This window comes from Cydia pomonella, chromosome 19 (genome assembly GCF_033807575.1).
Source record: "Cydia pomonella isolate Wapato2018A chromosome 19, ilCydPomo1, whole genome shotgun sequence".
Classification (NCBI taxonomy): Eukaryota; Metazoa; Arthropoda; class Insecta; order Lepidoptera; family Tortricidae; genus Cydia; species Cydia pomonella.
Genome location: NC_084721.1, coordinates 10,034,639 through 10,054,846, shown reverse-complemented (window position 1 = coordinate 10,054,846; position 20,208 = coordinate 10,034,639). Strand labels below are relative to the sequence as shown.

General features: G+C 42.6%; 1 protein-coding gene across 1 annotated transcript in view; it reads left to right on the top strand.

Annotated features, from left to right (window-relative positions):
• The window catches only part of LOC133528390 (DNA polymerase epsilon catalytic subunit 1), a 47,146-nt gene that overhangs the window by 9,258 nt on the left and 17,680 nt on the right, over positions 1-20,208 (top strand). The window contains exons 9-31 of the mRNA XM_061865765.1: positions 2,522-2,654; positions 2,844-2,957; positions 3,493-3,667; positions 4,742-5,009; positions 5,516-5,625; positions 6,778-6,896; positions 8,118-8,257; positions 9,390-9,572; positions 10,589-10,707; positions 10,899-11,017; positions 11,989-12,190; positions 12,711-12,826; positions 13,086-13,291; positions 13,728-15,282; positions 15,538-15,699; positions 15,993-16,151; positions 16,807-16,894; positions 17,038-17,159; positions 17,420-17,652; positions 17,869-17,994; positions 18,223-18,313; positions 19,505-19,686; positions 19,987-20,183. Of these exons, the coding sequence (XP_061721749.1) occupies positions 2,522-2,654; positions 2,844-2,957; positions 3,493-3,667; positions 4,742-5,009; positions 5,516-5,625; positions 6,778-6,896; positions 8,118-8,257; positions 9,390-9,572; positions 10,589-10,707; positions 10,899-11,017; positions 11,989-12,190; positions 12,711-12,826; positions 13,086-13,291; positions 13,728-15,282; positions 15,538-15,699; positions 15,993-16,151; positions 16,807-16,894; positions 17,038-17,159; positions 17,420-17,652; positions 17,869-17,994; positions 18,223-18,313; positions 19,505-19,686; positions 19,987-20,183 (4,919 nt within the window). The remainder of the gene's footprint in view (positions 1-2,521; positions 2,655-2,843; positions 2,958-3,492; positions 3,668-4,741; positions 5,010-5,515; positions 5,626-6,777; positions 6,897-8,117; positions 8,258-9,389; positions 9,573-10,588; positions 10,708-10,898; positions 11,018-11,988; positions 12,191-12,710; positions 12,827-13,085; positions 13,292-13,727; positions 15,283-15,537; positions 15,700-15,992; positions 16,152-16,806; positions 16,895-17,037; positions 17,160-17,419; positions 17,653-17,868; positions 17,995-18,222; positions 18,314-19,504; positions 19,687-19,986; positions 20,184-20,208) is intronic.

Genomic DNA, 20,208 nt, shown 5'->3' with positions numbered 1-20,208 from the left:
TGCAAAAACCGGAGGTTTTTCAAAACCGGTTTTTTCTTCGGTTTTACCACAAAAAAACCGAAACCGGTTAAAACCGGTTTCGGTTTTTAGAATCAACAATTCTTAAATTCATCGCCATGGAATAAAGAAAAGATTGCTTCACGTGTAAAAACGAATGCTAGTATAGTACGAGGGTTGCTATTGCTACTTATATATCCGGAAACAAAAAAACAAACGTACACGGCTGAAAATGGTTTTATTGTTTTTCAAAGTATTCCCCTTGATCATCTATGCACTTTTGCATTCGTGTGAACCAATTTTTGAAGCACTTCTGACACTCCGCCTGAGGTATTTCCATAACGTGTTGTTTGAATGCGTCGACAGCATCTTCAGCGGTCGAAAATCGTTGACCGCGTAATTTATTTTTTATATTGGGAAATAAATAAAAATCATTGGGTGCCAAGTCAGGGCTGTACGGCGGATGACCCGTTAATTCCACATTTTGACCTTCCAAAAATAGAGTTGTTTCGCGTGACGTATGACAGCTGGCAATGTCATGATGAAGAATGATTCTTCGTCGCTGGTTAGTTTTACGAATTTGTTCAAATACTTCCGGTAAGCAAATGGTCGTGTACCAATCTGAATTAACCGTTTTACGGTTTTCTAGTGGCACTGTAGCTACATGGCCATTAATACCGAAGAAGCAGGCCACTATTTGTTTCAATGTACTTTTTGCACGAGTAACTTTCGTAGGGTTCGACTCATTTTGAAACACCCATACCGTTGATTGTTGCTTCGTTTCGGGATCACATGCAGATCCAGGATTCGTCACCAGTATAGATGTTATAAACGGCCTTTGAGTCATCACGGTTATATTTTTTTAACATTTTATTGCACCATTCAACGCGAGTATCTTTTTGCTCCTTAGTTAAGTTGTGCGGTACCCAACGCGAACAATTTTTTTTACAGCTAAATGATTATGTAATATGCTATTAATGCTAGTCATAGAAATACCCAGAGTCGACTCTATCTCGCGGTACGTAACATGTCGGTCGTCCATTATAAGTTTTCGCACAGCCTCAATATTTTGTGGTACAACGACCGATTTCGGGCGACCTGCCTTAACTTCGTCCGTAAGCATACTACGTCCACGATTGAACTCACTAAACCAGTGATACACAGTAGTTTTAGATGGAGCTTCATCACCAAAAGTTGAAGTTAGTTGATCTATGCACTGTTGTTGCGTTAAACCACGCCGAAAATCATAATAAATCATAGCACAAATATTGACAATTGAGATGACATTTAAAACCCGTCAAAAACAAAACACTAGCGTTAATAAGAAAGAAAAAATATACCGGCCAGTACTTAAACAAGTTCAAATTTTACCATGGAGGTCAAATATACTATTTAAGAAGATTGTAATCCCGGTTTCCGGATATATAAATAGCAGCCCTCGTATATACACGATTTTATCACGAAATTAAAGACAGAATATCTGACTATTTTATTGTATTGTATGGGAATTGTCAAATGACTTAATGTTATTTGTAACTAGGAATAGGAACAAACCAATTATATTAAATTATTTTTTTGGTTGTTGATCAAACTAACACAACACCACATTATTTGATTTGATGTCGATTCAACCGGTTTAGGACCGATTTACACCCTTATAATGAATAAAACATGCAACTTAGTTAAATAAATAAAAAAAACCGAATAAAACCGAAACCGTTTTGGGTTTCCGTCAAAAAACCGGTTTTAACCGGTTTTTTCGGTTTCGGTTAAAACCGGTTTGCATTCCCTAGGTCTAATACTGTTCTCCTACAATTTAGGAGGGATTTAAATCTTCTCAGTTCAGAGGTGTTGGGTTAGAGCCGGCGTAGCTTTATTTGACGTTCATAAGCGCATTGTAATAAAATAAAGTAAACTTGGAAAATAAACTATCTTTATGTTTGTTATGTAAAACTGAATCGTCATAAAAATCTATGTAATTATCGAACCTACTCACAAAGTTTTACGAGAATCGGTTGAGAAATGCGACTTGTACAGAAGAACAGTCGGAAATACGAAATAATTATAGCCCAAGTTAAAACGGAGGCTCTTTGCGCTCGCTCAGTCATATGAAACCCTAATCCTTGGAAGTTAGAGGGTTAACCTTGCTTTGTGGCATAATCGGAAACTTACATTAGACATTATCATTTAGCAACAATCAATGAGAGGCTACTTACTAAATCTTTGCCAAAAGATGGATTCGATATAACGCCTACAACTAGGATAACTGAACTTGGACTTGTCAACCTGACGTCAGAATGGCCACGATTTTCTCAATATTTCTCGATTTTAAGCGCGGTACAATTTTTTTCATGTCAGGTACCAAATAGCCCAAAACAGGTACTAAAACTTGAAGTAGCTCTCGTTATAAATAGCTATCATGGTCCTGTCATCCTGTCGCTCACCGAACTAGCGTAAATTTGCGCTTCCGCTTGTGCAGAAATTACGTGTAGTGGAAACATTCTCCACACTCGTTATGTTTCAGCTGGGTGAAGCGCGACTCGTACCTACCGGTGGGCTCTCAGGGCCTGAAGGCCGTGGCCAAGGCCAAGCTGCGCTACGACCCCGTGGAGCTCGACCCTGAGGACATGTGCCGCATGGCGGCTGAGCAGCCCCAGGTAACTTTACACTTTAGATCATTTACAATAGTAAATAAACATATTTATGGCCAGTACCTTCGTAATAAGTATTGCCATACTTATGTTAGGACGTATTGTTATTTACAAGTCTTAATTTCACATGTACTACTACTACTATGTTATATATATTTTATACTAAGGATACGAAGCACTAATTATTGCCGGCAGGTCCTGTCAAACTACTCTGTGTCGGACGCCGTGGCCACGTATTACTTGTACATGAAGTACGTGCACCCCTTCATATTCGCTCTGTGTACCATTATCCCCTTGGAGCCAGACGAGGTAAGACCATCATTGAGCATTATCAGATAGCCAGTCGCTTACCCAGCTTTGGCATGCAAAATGCAGCCTTACAAATTGTTAAACAATCATGCATATCTGATTAATTACATCTCTTTTCAAATGCTTTAGTTCTCGTTAAGGAGAAACATTAGTGGTCATTTTTCCATGAAATTATATTTTCCTGTCTGAATTTTGGATTCATATTTTTTTTTGTATGTGAGTTCAATATGAGCATTACCTGGCCCATTTTTTATAAGAACTAGGTCATTTCAAACAGCGCTAAAAACGGCTAAAATAATGCGCTGTGAGAAGGGGTTCAGCTGGTATTTCCTCTTAATGACAGCTTAAGAACAAAGCATAATTAAATCCTACAAGATTACTTCCCGGACAAAATAAATTTGAATTTAGTACGCCTGATGGCGACTACGAATTTCTTAGGATGCCCTTTGGTCTGAATAATGCTCCAGCAAACATTCAGAGCAGAAAAGCTTTAAAAGAGGATTTTAAATATACTTGTTTGTATCCAACTATCCAGGTTCTCCGTAAAGGCTCCGGCACGCTGTGTGAATCCCTGCTCATGGTGGAAGCCTTCCACGCCAACATCGTGTTCCCCAACAAGCAAGTGGAGGAGCTCAACAAGTTGACGGCCGACGGGCACCTGCTGGACGCCGAGACCTACGTCGGCGGACACGTCGAGGCGCTCGAGTCAGGTCAGGACTGATCCTCTGCTGCTGGGGTCCTGGACAGGTTCCCTGACAACAAGAAGACGATTTGATATGCAGTGTGTCCTTAGCCATTGGACAAATATGGATTAGGGTATTTAGAACCAGTGTACAAAGTATCATAACAACCGGTGTAGTGGTTACAAAGAAATTAACAAATTAGGTTTTTTTACTTTGGAGCAGCCTGATGTGTTCGTTGCTCCTAAGGTAATATCCTCAAAGAATAGTATAGAACCTTCTTCGACCTTTTTTGATTATCTTTTTTATTTATGACACTAATAAAATTCTGACTTTTGACAAATGTCATCATTATCAAATATTTCAAACAAATTGCCAAAAATACTGCCAAAGATTAATACAGTGTTTCTTTTCGTTGTCGATTATTGCAAATAACTTTTGTTCGAAAATTCATTTTTTTTATCTTTTGTTCTAATTAAAAAAATATTAACGCCACAGCATTCCTGAAAAGTAGCCCTACGTGGGATTTCAGGGTTTGTCCAATGGCTAAGGACACACTGTATGGTTTAGGGGACTAAGACGGGCAAACAATCTGTAATAATATTTAATCGCCAGGAGGTGAGGATTTGCTTGCCTTACGCAATACTATAGCGTGCAGATCGCGACAGATTGCACGCAACTTGCGCATTCGCCAGATCTGGACGCACTTTGACACGAAAGTGGCTACTTTTTTTCTCTTTAATGAATTAATTTAAGGCTGAGTAATTTACTTATTTATTTTGAAATCTATTAACGATATCCCACACTATTGAGATAAAGATAAATATTTTTTTTTTTTTGTATGGGTGTTTATTTTACATTTATTATACGACTTTTCTTGAATTGATTGATTCATATATCCATGCCAAATTTCAGCGTTCTAGCACTAACGATCACGGAGAAAAGTCTCGAACAGACAGACAGACGGGCATGGCGTAACTACTGGTGAAGGCCGGATTCGAACCGGCGTCTTTAGTTTGACGTCGTCACTTTTTCTAGTTAGCGGCATCTATTTCAGTGTGTATGCCAAACAGTAAAAATCGATCTTCCTTTGGAAAATTTCAGGCGTATTCCGCGCCGACATAAAATGCAAGTTCCGCATCGAGCCCACAGCCGTCGACAAGCTGATCGACACCATAGACAAGACCATGAGGCACGCCATCGAGGTGGAGGAGGGGATTCCCCTGGCGATGGTCACCAACCTGGACGACGTGTGCGCCGAGATCCGCGAGAAGCTGCAGCACATGAGGGACCACCCGCGGAGGGATGAGAACCCGCTGATATACCATTTGGATGTGGGGGCCATGTACCCTAATATTATTTTGACGAACAGGTAAACTACACGCCAGCTTATTGGTACCATATACAAGGTAAAAAGTAATCCTATACCAATTTCAAACCAATATTTTTGTCAGTAAACACATAATATTTAATATGTTGACTTGCAGAGAATCTATAGTTGCAGGCGTCCATAGGCTACGGTAACTGCTTACTATCAGGCGGGCCGTGTGCTTGTTTGTCACCGACGTAGTTAAAAAAAAAATCTTAAAGATTTAATATTAGAGTCAAAACCTTAAGAAGAATGCCCCATAAAAACGAAGCCGCTGATTTTCAGTAATAATTCTTTTTTGGAAAAGGGTGGATCAACTATATCTTGTTATTCTGTCCAGTCAGCCAGGGAAAATAGCTACAAAGTAAAAACACGCTTAATACTACCAAATAAAGGCATGCTTGGTGAATTTAATACCCAACCAATGCTTCGAGTAAGGAGATGTTGAGGAGTGACAAGAAAAAGTTAATCCACCGAACCAAGACGGTCCAAAATTGTGTTTTAAACAGGTTACAACCATCCGCAATGGTGAACGCAAGTATCTGTGCCGTGTGCGACTACAACCGTCCGGGAGCCTCCTGCCAGCGGCACATGGACTGGATGTGGAGAGGGGATTTCTGTAAGTAAACCTGAACTTTATCGTGTGGTCACTAAGCTCACAATAGCGTGTAAAGTAAAACCTGCTGCCAGCGGCACATGAACTAGATGTGCAGGGGGGACATCTGTAAGTAAACTTAAACCTTACGGTGTGGTAACAGAGCTCACAATAGCGTGTAAACTTTTGGCTGCAAGCGGCAAATGGACTGAATGTGGAGGGGAGAATTCTCTAAGTAAACTTGAACCTTGTGGTGTGGTAACAGGGCTCACAATGGTGTGAAAACCTACAACCTGCTGCCAGAGGCTCAGACTGGATGTGGAGGGGGGCCTTCTATACGTAAACTCGAACTTTACGAGAAAACCTCAATCGTAAGGTGTGAATGATAAAAGAATAATCTTAGATGTGGTTTGTTAAATGTCGCCTTTATTTTGTTTGTATTAAGGTGAAAATCTATCAATTACGGACTACAGACCATATTTTCCGAAAATTTCTATCAGCAAACCTCACTTTCAATATAGAGAAAAAAGTAAGCATAGAGTGATCACTCCATACATCAGCTTTCTTACCAAAATGCATATTACTTTCGTAGTCGACATCTAGCGTCAAGTAGCGGATTTATCAGTACCGCTACTTTACAATAAATGTCGCGAGTGTCGCGAGGTCGACTGACAGAAAGTGGATTGTTCTACAATTTACATCTAATATTACAAGCATAAGGTGCTGTAAATAGAGTTCCGGTTAATCCGTATATACGAGTATTAGCTGAAAATTGTTAAGCATTAGACTTTTTTTTCATCATGACATCAGTCAAGTCGCAGTACTGATAATTCCGCCACTTGACGCTAGATGTCGACTACGAAAATAATAAGCGTTTTGGTATAAAAACTGATGTATGGAGTGAGCACTCTATACTAACTTATTTCTCTATGCTTTTAAAGAACTTGCGGTGATGATTTTCTAGTGGAAGAGTTTTGGGACTAAAACTAGTTATTATTTCCTTAATATCGTATATATCCGCTTCCTGCAGCCAAGCCCTCAACCAGGGCGTCGCTCACCGTAATAACTTCATACCAACCGCCTCAGTAAAATTGCAGACTTATAGCAAATCGCAAAATTAGACCGTAAATCTTCAGACGCAAAGTTGAAATTCCAAAAACATTGTTTATACTGTAGTGCCGGCGACTCGCAGCGAGTACCAACGCATCCAGCAGCAGCTGGAGACGGAGCGGTTCCCGCCGCTGCACCCCGGCGGCCTGCCGAGGGCTTTCCACAACTTGCCCAAGGAAGACCAGGTCAGGGTTAGGGCAAACAATACAATTCTAAAAAATATTCTCAGAGGACCCTTTTCTCGCACGGTATTAGAGTAATAGTACTAGTACATGAACCCTCAAGTCGTATGGTTTACCATGGCAACACTAATAATATTAGTCTAATACCGTTTGAGAAATGGGCCCCAGGGCTCATTTACTACATTTACAGTTGACATGAAAAATACATAGCAACATTTATTAATACAACAGCCAATACCCGAGTTAACATTACATGTACTACAAATATAACGGAGATGTATAGTCTGTATGGTTAATAATACATTTGGAAGTGTAAAAGGGTCCCCAGGCAATTGCACCAACCGCAAACCACACTTGACGGCTTGATCAGCGTTAGTCAGCAGTGAACAGAATTTCTAAGTGGACGAGGTGTTTAAAATTATATTTGCACAACTTTATTGCTAAGAGAGTAAAAACGTGTGTAGATGATTTTGCCCACATCACCCACTTAGGTTCTTTTGATGCTCTGTACTAGCATACATAATATCACTTTGATTTACATTACTCACTATTTGTTACTTCCTTTAGGTTTTCATTAAAGTAGTTTAATAGCTACTCCCACCAGAAGGTCCCTTCTCTCTCAGACCCAATCACCGCGAAAAGAGACAGCAAATAAAAAGTAATTCGAGGCCATATTTCTTGCTCCATATATTCATGAAACAAAATTTGATACCTAATTATTTATTTATTTAAAATGTATTGCACAAAAGAAAACTTATCGTACAAAAGGCGGACTTAATGCCAAAAGGCATTCTCTACCAGTCAACCTTAAAGTAAAGCAGAGAGATTGTGGGCGGTGCTATTAGCTACTACTAGGTACTATTAACAAAATAACACAAAAGCTTATCTGAGATTCAACATACATAAGCAACAAAATACATATAAGCATAATACAAATAATACATACAATATAATAAACTAAACAATATAAACTAGAAATCCTTCATACTACTAGCAAAGAAAGACCGTACCGATTTCTTACACGCAAATTTATTTGGGGCATTTTTTATATTAAGGGGAAGTGCATTCCAAAGGCGGCACCTGCACGCAGAACGAATTTGACATGAAGCCAGTTCGATGATAATTATATGTATAATTTCAAGTCGTAAGACCTAAAATGCTTTATTTGTGATATTTACACTTGTTTGCGTGTAGCGGTTTAATATATACCAATGTACACTCTAGGCCGCGTACGAGAAAAAGCGTTTAGCGGACTACTGCAAGGTCGCGTATAAGAAAACCAAGGTGACGAAGACAGAGGTGCGGACCACCACCATCTGCCAGAAGGAAAACTCCTTCTACGTCGACACTGTGCGGGCCTTCAGGTGAGTGCTAATGCTAATAGATGTGTTAGTATATATGGTAAATTAAAATGTCTATAGTAGATTATTTTTAGGTAAAGATAGTGTTCGGAGTTAAGTCTAAGTAAAGTCTTAAAGCGAAGACCAATCAAATATTTTCTAAGAAGTTTTCTAGATTGTGCCATGGTCTAGTAATTGATGAAATTACTTACAGTAAAATTAAATATTAATATTATTATTTAACTAAAACGGGACTTTATCGCGTATAATTAAGGTTTTAAATTTACCTCCGACGTTTTGAGAACGACGTTGTCCCCGCGGTCTCGGAGAATAATGGCTAAAGTTGACATCAACATCTAGCCGCGCCAGTTTTTTAAACTACCCGCACTTGGTCTTGTTTATCAACTTGAACGTTTCGTACACAAGGGATGTCACCCGGTCGACACACAACGCTCACGATGTTTGGTTTTTCAATCGGCTATATTTATTTTCGCTTATATTTACTAATGACTGGGTTCCATGTGATTAGGCGGGTCCACACAAAACGAGCATAAGTCTACACTAGTCGTTTTGTGCGCGAAGAAATTGCTTCGCACGTATGCTCGCTCTGTGTGGACCCGCCTAATGAGATCCTAAGACCATCGTCCGAATTGAAATTATGTTTTTTTTTCAATGGCTTTCTATACTTTTCTAATATAGAACCGACGATCTGTAGGAAGGATTTCAGGGTTATGCAGCTCAATCCATTGGTTTGGTCCTGACTCCTGACTAGTAAATATTCAGCAACGCGATTAAGTCCCGTTTTAGTAAATAATAACATTGATAATAACATGATTATTTCAGTGATTATCAACTAATAAATAATTTCCTGTTTATCATGCCTCTGGTTGAAGTTAGCAAGGTAAGAACAATATTTATACAATTTCGGTTACCTTTATTTAAAGTCACCGAAAAAATACAATCTTGGGGGATAAATTAACTCTAGGGATCCAACTAGCAAGTAAATCAGTAGAAAGCGTAAGGGCACGTGTACCTATACCGCACTATCAGGGAATTACCGCAAGTGAAATTGTATTAACCTTACTATTACTAGATAGTCGCAATTATCCCACCAATGCCCCCAACTAACTTATAACAAAGTTGTCTTCCCATTCAGAGACCGCCGCTACGAATACAAAGCGCTAAACAAGCAAGCCAAAGCCAAGGTGGCGGAGGCGGTGGCGAGCGGCGACGCGGCCGAGATCAAGTCCGCCAAGAGCAGGGAGGTGCTGTACGACTCGCTGCAGCTGGCCCACAAGTGTATTCTGAACTCGTTCTACGGATACGTCATGCGACGGGGGTGAGACTTATATCTCTATACACTGCCATAGAGAAATAAGAAGTAATAGAGTGCTCACTCCATACTTCAGTTTGATACCAAAATGTTTATTATTTTCACAGTCGACATCGAGCATCGAGTAGCGGAATTCTCAGTACTGCTACTCGATAATACGAGTATTATAACCAGAGTAAGCGTAACAGTTGAAAATAGTTCCGGTTACTCTAGTTATAATATTAGCGGAAAATCGTTGAGTATTAGACTTTTTGTTTGCCGCGATATCTATTGTCGAGTAGCAGTACTGAGAGTTCCGCTACTCGATGCTAGATGTATACTGCGAAAATAATAAACATTTTGGTATCAAACTGATGTATGGAGTGAGCACTCTATTACTTCTTATTTCTCTATGACACTGCTATATTTCGACCCAAACAGAGGACTAACAAAATTCGGCAATTAAACATAACAAACAAACTATTTGTTATGTTTCATTTGCCGAATTTTCATTTGATCGGACGAGTTTTTTTTTTTTTCAGAAATCGTCAAATTTTCCAAACTTTAAAAAAAGGTACCCTTTTAATAATTCTACGGTTTTTAGAAAAAAACGCGGTCGTTCAAATGAAAATTTCAGGATTTAATAATCGGAATTTAAGTTTTCGAAGTTGAGATAGGTAACCCCTCACGAAACATATACTGTGATCTCAGTAACTTGTTAAGCTCTACGCCGATTCCGAAAATTGTATTTGTCCTACCAAATTTCATGAATATTTTAACAAAAATATTCATCTATCGTCTAAGAAACATGGAACATGTAAATATGAAAAGTGTATTCCTGCCTGAGGCTTTCGTCAGAGGCGATTTTTCGCGGCTACAGCATTAAGAGTAGTCACTTTGTCGCGAGTAACACCGGTAGAGGCATCAGCTTTACTATAACCATTGTAAACACCGTAGGTCATGCCGCGCCATGATACTCGGCAACATAACTAGGGCATAGTTTATAAGGCGTTTTACGAGTATGATACCGTTTTGTATTACAGCGCTCGTTGGCACAGTATGGAAATGGCGGGGATCGTGTGCTACACGGGCGCCAACATCATCATGAAGGCCAGAGAGATCATCGAGCAAGTCGGCAGGCCCTTGGAATTGGACACTGACGGTATATTTCCTACAATACAATAAATAAATACATAAAATGTTTTAATTATTTTACATCTATTACCACCTCATAAATGGATTCTCTATAGCTCCAATTTTGTTTGCATCGGTGCTATCTGTGCGTTTACATTGATTCGACTGCGGCAATAGACCTTTTATAAACATTTTCATACTAACTTTCGATTTTTTTAGGTATCTGGTGTGTCCTGCCGGCGTCCTTTCCTGAGACCGTGACGGTTCTCACTACACATCAGAAGAAGAAGAAGATTAACGTGTCCTATCCTAATGCAGTTCTAAACGCCATGGTTAAGGTATTAAATATTAATGTTATTTTTTTTTTATATGGAGCGTGAATGAACTGTAGTGAACAGCACAGGAGCCTCCTGTTTATTGGTGTGTAGTGTAAATGTCAAGTTAATGCTTCCAATGTACCCCATAAGATGGCAGAGCCTACAATGCACATGAAAACGTACAGTCAGCTGCAGAGTGACCCCCTTCCTCCCTCCCCCCTGCATGAAGTTTGTATGCAAAGGTGTTAAGCGAATCGTATTAATGACTGTACGTGAACTGTAGAGGGCAGCACTTGCTTTGAAGTGATGTGTCAATATATAGTTTATGTTTCCGATTCAGGCCACAAGATGGCAGACTCCAACGAGCACGGCCCCTGTACTAAATAAACATAAGAAGCAATTTTTTTTTCAATCGTTTTTACTTCGAAACTCGGTCATGTAATTGATATTGGTATGTAGTTTTAGATAGTATTAGTATTGAAATAGAAAAGTAAATCATGACTTTTCGTTCGCGCCTATTATACCGACATTTACGACTAGTCGATTGGCGTTAACGATAATCGATTGTCATCTTGTTACATCTCCCGATATTGTTACAATCAAATATGCAGTTCCTTGGACCCGGGTACGTCCTTAAACTACGTCCAAAAGCGAGGTATGGGCATTGTGAATGTCATCTGGCTTTGTGTGGTAGGGCACAGCACAGCGGATGTCATTCCAGATCTAGAGCAGAGCCCAACTGGGGAAATACCTTCACCTTACAGAAAACTGCAACCAAATAACACCAGTCGCTACTCATAGTGTTGTGTTCCTGCCGGTGAGTAAGGTTGCCAGTCCTCAACGAGGGTGCGGAGTATTAGGTTCGGCAACGTGCATGTAATCTCTGGAGTTGCAGGCGTCCATAGGCTACGGAGACTGCTTACCATCATGCGGGCCGTAGTATAAAAAATAATTGGGCAATAAAACACTGTTGTCATTTGTTTTCTGTTTAGGACCACTTCACAAACGACCAATACTTCGAGCTGGTGGACCCCGTCACCAAGAAGTACGAGCAGCGCGCCGAGAACTCCATCTTCTTCGAGGTGGACGGGCCGTACCTGGCCATGGTGCTGCCGGCCTCGAAGGAGGAGGGCAAGAGGCTCAAGAAACGATACGCTGTTTTTAACTTTGACGGCTCTTTGGCTGAGTTAAAGGGTTTGTTATGTTTTCAATAACTTTTTATGTTTTTTAGGGTTCTGTACCCAAAGGGTAAAACGGGACCCTATTACTAAGACTCCGCTGTCCGTCCGTCTGTCTGTCTGTCCGTCTGTCACCAGGCTGTATCTCTTGAACCGTGATAGCGTGCCTAACCTTTTTAGTCCTGTCACCCCTAAGACTAACTAGGGATCCTGATTTAGCCCTCCTCGCAATAATCATCAATAGTCTTTCTTATAGGTCTAATCTTTGTTATCTTTAATTAAGCTTATTACCCCCGTGAAATACCAGTTTTACCCCCACGAGGGTAATTACCCCCAGGTTAGGAACCGCTGCTATAGACAGTTGAAATGTTTACAGATTATGTATTTTTGCTGCCGCTATAAAAACAAATACAAAAAAGTACGGTGCCCTCGGTGGGCGAGTCAGACTCCGGTCCGGTCCGGTTTTTTAAATGGACAAGCGCTATCACCGACAAGGATTATTAAAGGCCTATAGTAAAGAATTTAAATATTGTCAGGTTTCGAAGTAAAACGGCGTGGAGAACTGCAGCTTATCAAAATATTCCAATCATCCGTATTCGAAGCGTTTCTCAAGGGAAACGATTTGAAGTCCTGCTACGCATCGGTTGCCAAGGTACTTTTCTGGATTTTATTTACATTAAGGTTACTATAAATCTTCATGCATGATTTTGCCACATGAATCTGTTGAGTCGCTGTTTTGATTCGCTTGCGGCGATCGCTCATTGAATGTCTTAATTTGCGACGTGGTTTGGAGAATAAGGCCCTAAGGTATCGTTGCGAAATCAATACTACTTGGTACCGGAAGAGTTGCGTTCATCATCGATCCTGTACCGGCAAAAGAAACCCCTAAATATAAATTGAAATGTCAAAAGGTGGCGGACTACTGGCTGGACGTGCTGTACAGCAAGGGCTCCAACATGCCCGACTCCGAACTCTTTGAGCTGATCTCCGAGAACCGCTCCATGTCTAAGAAGCTAGAAGACTATGGAGGGCAGAAATCTACGTCCATATCCACTGCGAAACGGCTCGCAGAGTTCTTGGGAGATCAGATGGTGAAGGATGCTGGGTTGGCTTGCAGGTAAGCGTTTATATGTTAAAGTAGCCGTTTACATTGATTGATTTACGCAAGCTGCTTTGTTGATCTCTTTTCAACTATACAAAAAATGCCAAATAGTACATTTTTATATTTATTTGAATACTGTACCGATACCTCTTTTATCAATGACGTTATTTTTTAATAGATAGGTATTACTTTTTTCTCTTTCATTTGATATCACTAGTTTGTAACCACCTTCCACTGAGGCATCGCTGGCTTCCCGACAGGCCTTGTAGGTCAAGGCTGGTTCGGGAAATAGAAGCTCAATCCTAGCGAAACTTAGAAGTCTAGTGTAAGCTATCTTGTATTTCGTATAATATAGAAACGCTATATACTAAGGTTTTAAAACAAAGATTTTTTAGTTATTTATCAACACATTAGAAATATTTTTACTTTACAAAGTTTTTCACACCGTCAGATTCATAATATCGCGCAAACCGGAAGGCGCGCCGGTGACGGAGCGCGCCATCCCCCTCGCCATCTTCCAGTCGCCGCCCGGCGTCAAGCGGCACCACCTGCGGCGCTGGCTCAAGGACAGCAGCGTCAGCGAGCACATCGACATCCGCGACGTGCTCGACTGGGCCTACTACATCGAGCGGCTCAGCGGCGCCATACAGAAGATCATCACCATCCCGGCCGCCATGCAGGGGGTAAGCGACACCACCATGCATCACCTGTCTCACTGCAGCGTCAGCGAGCACATCGACATCCGCGACGTGCTCGACTGGGCCTACTACATCGAGCGGCTCAGCGGCGCCATACAGAAGATCATCACCATCCCGGCCGCCATGCAGGGGGTAAGCGACACCACCATGCATCACCTGTCTCACTGCAGCGTCAGCGAGCACATCGACATCCGCGACGTGCTCGACTGGGCCTACTACATCGAGCGGCTCAGCGGCGCCATACAGAAGATCATCACCATCCCGGCCGCCATGCAGGGGGTAAGCGACACCACCATGCATCACCTGTCTCACTGCAGCGTCAGCGAGCACATCGACATCCGCGACGTGCTCGACTGGGCCTACTACATCGAGCGGCTCAGCGGCGCCATACAGAAGATCATCACCATCCCGGCCGCCATGCAGGGGGTAAGCGACACCACCATGCATCACCTGTCTCACTGCAGCGTCAGCGAGCACATCGACATCCGCGACGTGCTCGACTGGGCCTACTACATCGAGCGGCTCAGCGGCGCCATACAGAAGATCATCACCATCCCGGCCGCCATGCAGGGGATAAGCGACACCACCATGCATCACCTGTCTCACTGCAGCGTCAGCGAGCACATCGACATCCGCGACGTGCTCGACTGGGCCTACTACATCGAGCGGCTCAGCGGCGCCATACAGAAGATCATCACCATCCCGGCCGCCATGCAGGGGGTAAGCGACACCACCATGCATCACCTGTCTCACTGCAGCGTCAGCGAGCACATCGACATCCGCGACGTGCTCGACTGGGCCTACTACATCGAGCGGCTCAGCGGCGCCATACAGAAGATCATCACCATCCCGGCCGCCATGCAGGGGGTACGCGACACCACCATGCATCACCTGTCTCACTGCAGCGTCAGCGAGCACATCGACATCCGCGACGTGCTCGACTGGGCCTACTACATCGAGCGGCTCAGCGGCGCCATACAGAAGATCATCACCATCCCGGCCGCCATGCAGGGGGTAAGCGACACCACCATGCATCACCTGTCTCACTGCAGCGTCAGCGAGCACATCGACATCCGCGACGTGCTCGACTGGGCCTACTACATCGAGCGGCTCAGCGGCGCCATACAGAAGATCATCACCATCCCGGCCGCCATGCAGGGGGTACGCGACACCACCATGCATCACCTGTCTCACTGCAGCGTCAGCGAGCACATCGACATCCGCGACGTGCTCGACTGGGCCTACTACATCGAGCGGCTCAGCGGCGCCATACAGAAGATCATCACCATCCCGGCCGCCATGCAGGGGGTACGCGACACCACCATGCATCACCTGTCTCACTGCAGCGTCAGCGAACACATCGATATCCGGGACTGATCGATCGACGGGAAGGTCATCACTATCCCAACCGCCATGCAGGGTGTGTGTCACCTCGAAAACTGTTTTTCAGGTTCTATGTCCAAAATTTATTATTTTGTTATGTGTAATAATTAAATGAAATAAATAAAATCCATTGCCTTATATACAATCTCTAAACTAAGGATACATTTCTGACGTAACTAGTTGGACAACCCGGTCCCGCGCGTGCAGTACCCCGACTGGCTGCACAAGAAGATGCTGGCCAAGACCGACAAGTTCAAGACCAGGAAGATCACAGACATGTTCACCGCGCAGCCCAGGGAGAAGCGGCCCGATGCCGCTAATGAAGATAACGATGGGAATGTGGTGAGAATACTGATGGCCCAATCATCTCTTTTCAACCAAATCAACTAGAAAACTATTTATGGATTATGGATTTATTTATGGATTATTTGTATTAGATTTCTCTCATTGCATGCCCTGGCTCTGCTTAGTTTAAGTTAATGACAATTTGAGATGTCAAAGGCGTTAAAATACATACTATTAGGGAAGAAGATGCCGCTTGGTGCTTCCCGATATACTCCCGCGTGGGCCGTGTGTAGTACTAAAGGATGTGATGGTAGTATTATTTCATAAATAACTTTGAACTTGTTATACAGGACACCGAAGTGGACATGGAGGATATCGGCAAAGATGCCACACCTCGTCCATTCCGCCCCATGGTGACAGTGAAGCGGAAACGCGAAGAGTCGCCTGTGAAGGAAGCCGCTACTTGGCGGGAGGCCTTCGGGCCGCCACCGCCGTTTGGAACCACGCGGGTAAGATAAAATGGGCTCATAAGTAAACCTATAGTTCGTGGCTATCTTGTGTCTCTTAGGTAGAGGTTGGCATGGCGACCAATGGTGTAGCGTGTAGCGGATACGCGAAGAGTCGCATGTGAAAGAAGTTGCTGCGTGGCGCGAGGGCTTTGACCCGGCATCGCATTTTTTGAACCACGCGGGTAAGCGAAGGCTTGTACTTTGTAGTTATACGTCTGTAGGATACATTGGTCCAATGACCAAGGAGCAACAGGAAGAAAACATTTTGAATTATCTAATTATATTTAAACAAGTTTTTTGTTACACCTTACATGTTCGCTCTGACCAGACCTGACTCTGCTTGCATTTTTTTTAAATGATATAGGAGACAAACGAGCAGACGGATCACCTGATGGTAAGCGATTACCGCCGCCCATGGACACCTGCAACACCAGAGGAGTTGTAAGTGCGTTGCCGGCCGAGGAGTACGCTCTTATTTCGAAGGTTTAAAGGTCGTATCGGTCCGGTAATACCGCAGGCGACAGTTTATTCCACAGTTTGGCGGTGCGAGGCAGAAAGTGTTGCATAAGTAGACCGTAATAGACTCGAAGGCCATATAACTTACAGACGGATACACTCAAAATATTTGGAGTATTACAAAATCATTTATTTACAGGAAGAACGAAGAGCTTGGATTTTGTTTCAAAAGAAGAAATGGAAATGGCAGATAGAGCAGAGAAAGATGTCTAACAGAAGCAAACGAGGTAATTAATTAATTAATTACTTACGTAATGATCTTTTGGATTAACTAAGTTACTTGCGATTTCAACTGCGCGCCGCCATTCCATCACAGTTCCAGTACGGTTGCAACCGCTAGGGCATAACAGTAATGATAATGTGTTACCAGGCAGGATGGACAACGAGAGCCCCCTGGGCGCGCCGCGCAGCCTGCGCCCGGGCGCCACGCTCGGCAGCTTCATCCGGCGCGCGCAGCGGACTCTGCTCAACACCCCGTGGCAGATCATTCAGGTGAGTGCACGGCCTCTACACTGACAGATCATACACTTGACAATACTGTACACTCCTTACTAACGTACTTCTAAATTTTCAAAATCTTGTCTCGAGAATTTTCTATGAGTAGCGTGGACCAAAGGTACCTTTTCTGCCGACACGCCATCGCGATGGTGGGAGTTGAGGACTTAAAATGTAACTTGGTTCGACTAACTTAATACTGCGAGTACATATATGATGATATGGTTCGAAATGGATACACGTATTATATTTTTCAGATCCTTGAAACCTCGGAACCAGGTCTCTTCCGCCTCTGGGCCCTAGTCGGCTCAGACCTCCACCAGATCAAGTTGACAGTCCCGCGCATCTTCTACGTGAACAGTCGAGTAGCTCGCTCGACCGACACGGGCCAGTACTGGCGCAAGTGCTGCCGCGTACTGCCGCGAGCACATCCTGTATTACACCTGTACCAGTACAGCGTCAGTGAGCAGCTCTACAGGGAACACCAGGAGTAAGTCGACGGTCGAGTAGCGCGCCCGACACCGTCCAGTACGTGCTGCCGCGTACTGCCGCGAGCACATACTGTATTCACTAGCAGCTATCCACCTCAGCATGTCAAAGAATACCTTATATTTATCTCACAAATAATTTTGAATGTTCTGGCTATGGTGATAGAGTTAAAATTCATTTGACGGTAATATCCTACATACCCACCTATTCGTTACAGAGAGCTGATAGCGGAGCTGTCGGCGCCCGAGATCGAGGGCATCTACGAGACGCAGATGAGCCTGGAGTTCCGCGTGCTGGTGCAGCTGGGCTGCATCTGCACCGTCGACCCGGACGAGGCCAGGCGGTACGGCCTTCTACATTCAAATATATCTCATCACACCTACCAACTTCAAGATTGCGATTGACAGATTCTGTCTTTATTACAAGCTGAAACGGAGACCTTCGTTAACTCTCGGTCAACAAGAATCAATGCTTCAGATTTTTTATGCTCGTAACGCCCCACTGGTTTTTGTTTTATTTTCGCAAATATTTATAACTTACCTGCCTAATTGTTATTTTTATATGTTGTCAGACTAATCCACCAAGGATCGAACTCAGATTCGTTCACACTGAGCCAACTGCAGTTCAAAAGCGTGGCTCATCAACCCTATCTTCAGAAACAAGTAAGAAAACAATTATCTGTTGCCTTGTATAGGTTTTGCAGTTAAATCTTTTTGCCGCCACGTCAAAGAAATAACAAAAGTCCTCAACGCCATCAAAAATTGCACGTCTACAAATCCGACCAAAACCACGACTTGATATGAAGACGTGGCCTGTGGTAATTTTTCAGTATTCACCGGTTGCTTTGGTAATAAACAATAGTGTGTGGTGGTTTCATTCTTCATTAGCGAGTCTAACTATAGTGAGATTTTTCTAACATCACATATTTGACACATGACAGCACCCATATAATGTAAATGTGTATAATCCATTCACATAATTAAAAACAAAACCACGCAATTATAATATGTCTTTCGTTACCACTTAAACTACACTCACTTTTTGAATGTAATTATGCTTATAGTTATTTTTTTCACATCGTATATCTGAAGTATTTAACAATAATAAATCACTGCACAAACGTTTACGTCCTAAGGGTCTTTTTTTTTAAAACCAGCGTTGTGGTCAAATCATTTTTTTCGATTCGGGTAACATATTCGTAAGTTAAAGATAATCGATAAAATCGATATATTTATAACCTACAGAAAATACAAAAATAAGGTATTATAACTAAGAAAACATTAACTTAAACAAATACTTTTAAAAATCCATTATAATAATAGATCTTTACCGTACGATTTGCAAAAAATGTCGATTTCTGAGCGGATCAAATTTGACGTCAAAATCATTCGTTTGTCAAATGTCAAATGCGCAGTCTGTCGAAGTTTCTCCGCCTTACTGTGCGCATATTCCGTTTCTTTTCGTATTTTTCACCTGGCTTTATTTTTGGATTCTTCTCTTTCACATCTTTTTTTACCTTGGCTCGTATTTTTGGACTTTGACTTTGCTTGTATTTGAATTAAGTTGACTTTGGATCTAAAAATGCCTGATTTTGCTAATACTAAGTAGTCACTAGCAGTATAATTTGCATGTATGACTGCTGTGCAGGTGCCTTATATTGATTTTTTATATAGGTAATCGATCTCACAAATCGTAACTGTAATCGATCCGATTGCTGGATTTGACATATTATGTTGTCTTAGCCACATCACTTCAAACATCAAATGTCATATGTCAAATATGTGATGTTAGAAAAATCTCACTATAGGACATATTTACAGTTTTTTTCTCTAACCGCCTCCATTTTCGTACAGAACGGCGTAGCACCGCTAAAACATATCTACCTTTACCAACACTCGGCCTTGAACTCTACGCGCAGCATGTGGGCGCTGGTGCTCGGGCCCACCAAGAAGGCGCTGGTCGTGGTGCAGGACTCCGTCAAGACCAACCAGATGCCCAACATGCACACGCTGCTCGCCACCGAGACCACCGCCAAGTCAGTACTGGTTCAGCTGAAGTTATGGAAATAGAAACAGTAAAACTGCAAATAATGCGTGAAAATAATAGTAACTTTAAAACTTCTACTTTTACTACTATTTTTTCTAATTCTAAACTATAGGCAAAGGTTAACGTTTAACAATTAGTTACCACAAAAATTTCGTGTCGTACGTACATGAACTTCAGGCAACTCCTCTCGCACTCCACGTTGGGATTAACAACTTTGTCTAAAAACACTATTACGGGGTATGCCATGACTCATGCTTCCTCTATCATCACAGTATAATTATTTGCGCAGAATCAACCTGGGCACAGACGAGAGTACCCTCCCGAGCACCGATCTGACCTGGGAGGTGGCGGTAGAAACGGAGCCCCGCGCAGTTTACCGGAGAATAGGGCGCGCGCTGCAGCGGTACCGCGAGGAGCATCCTGGGCCCACGCTAATAGCTCTGCAGACTCTTCATAGCGTTCCGGCACTGCTGGCATTAGTACCTGGTAAGCTTTGGCTCCAGGTTAAACT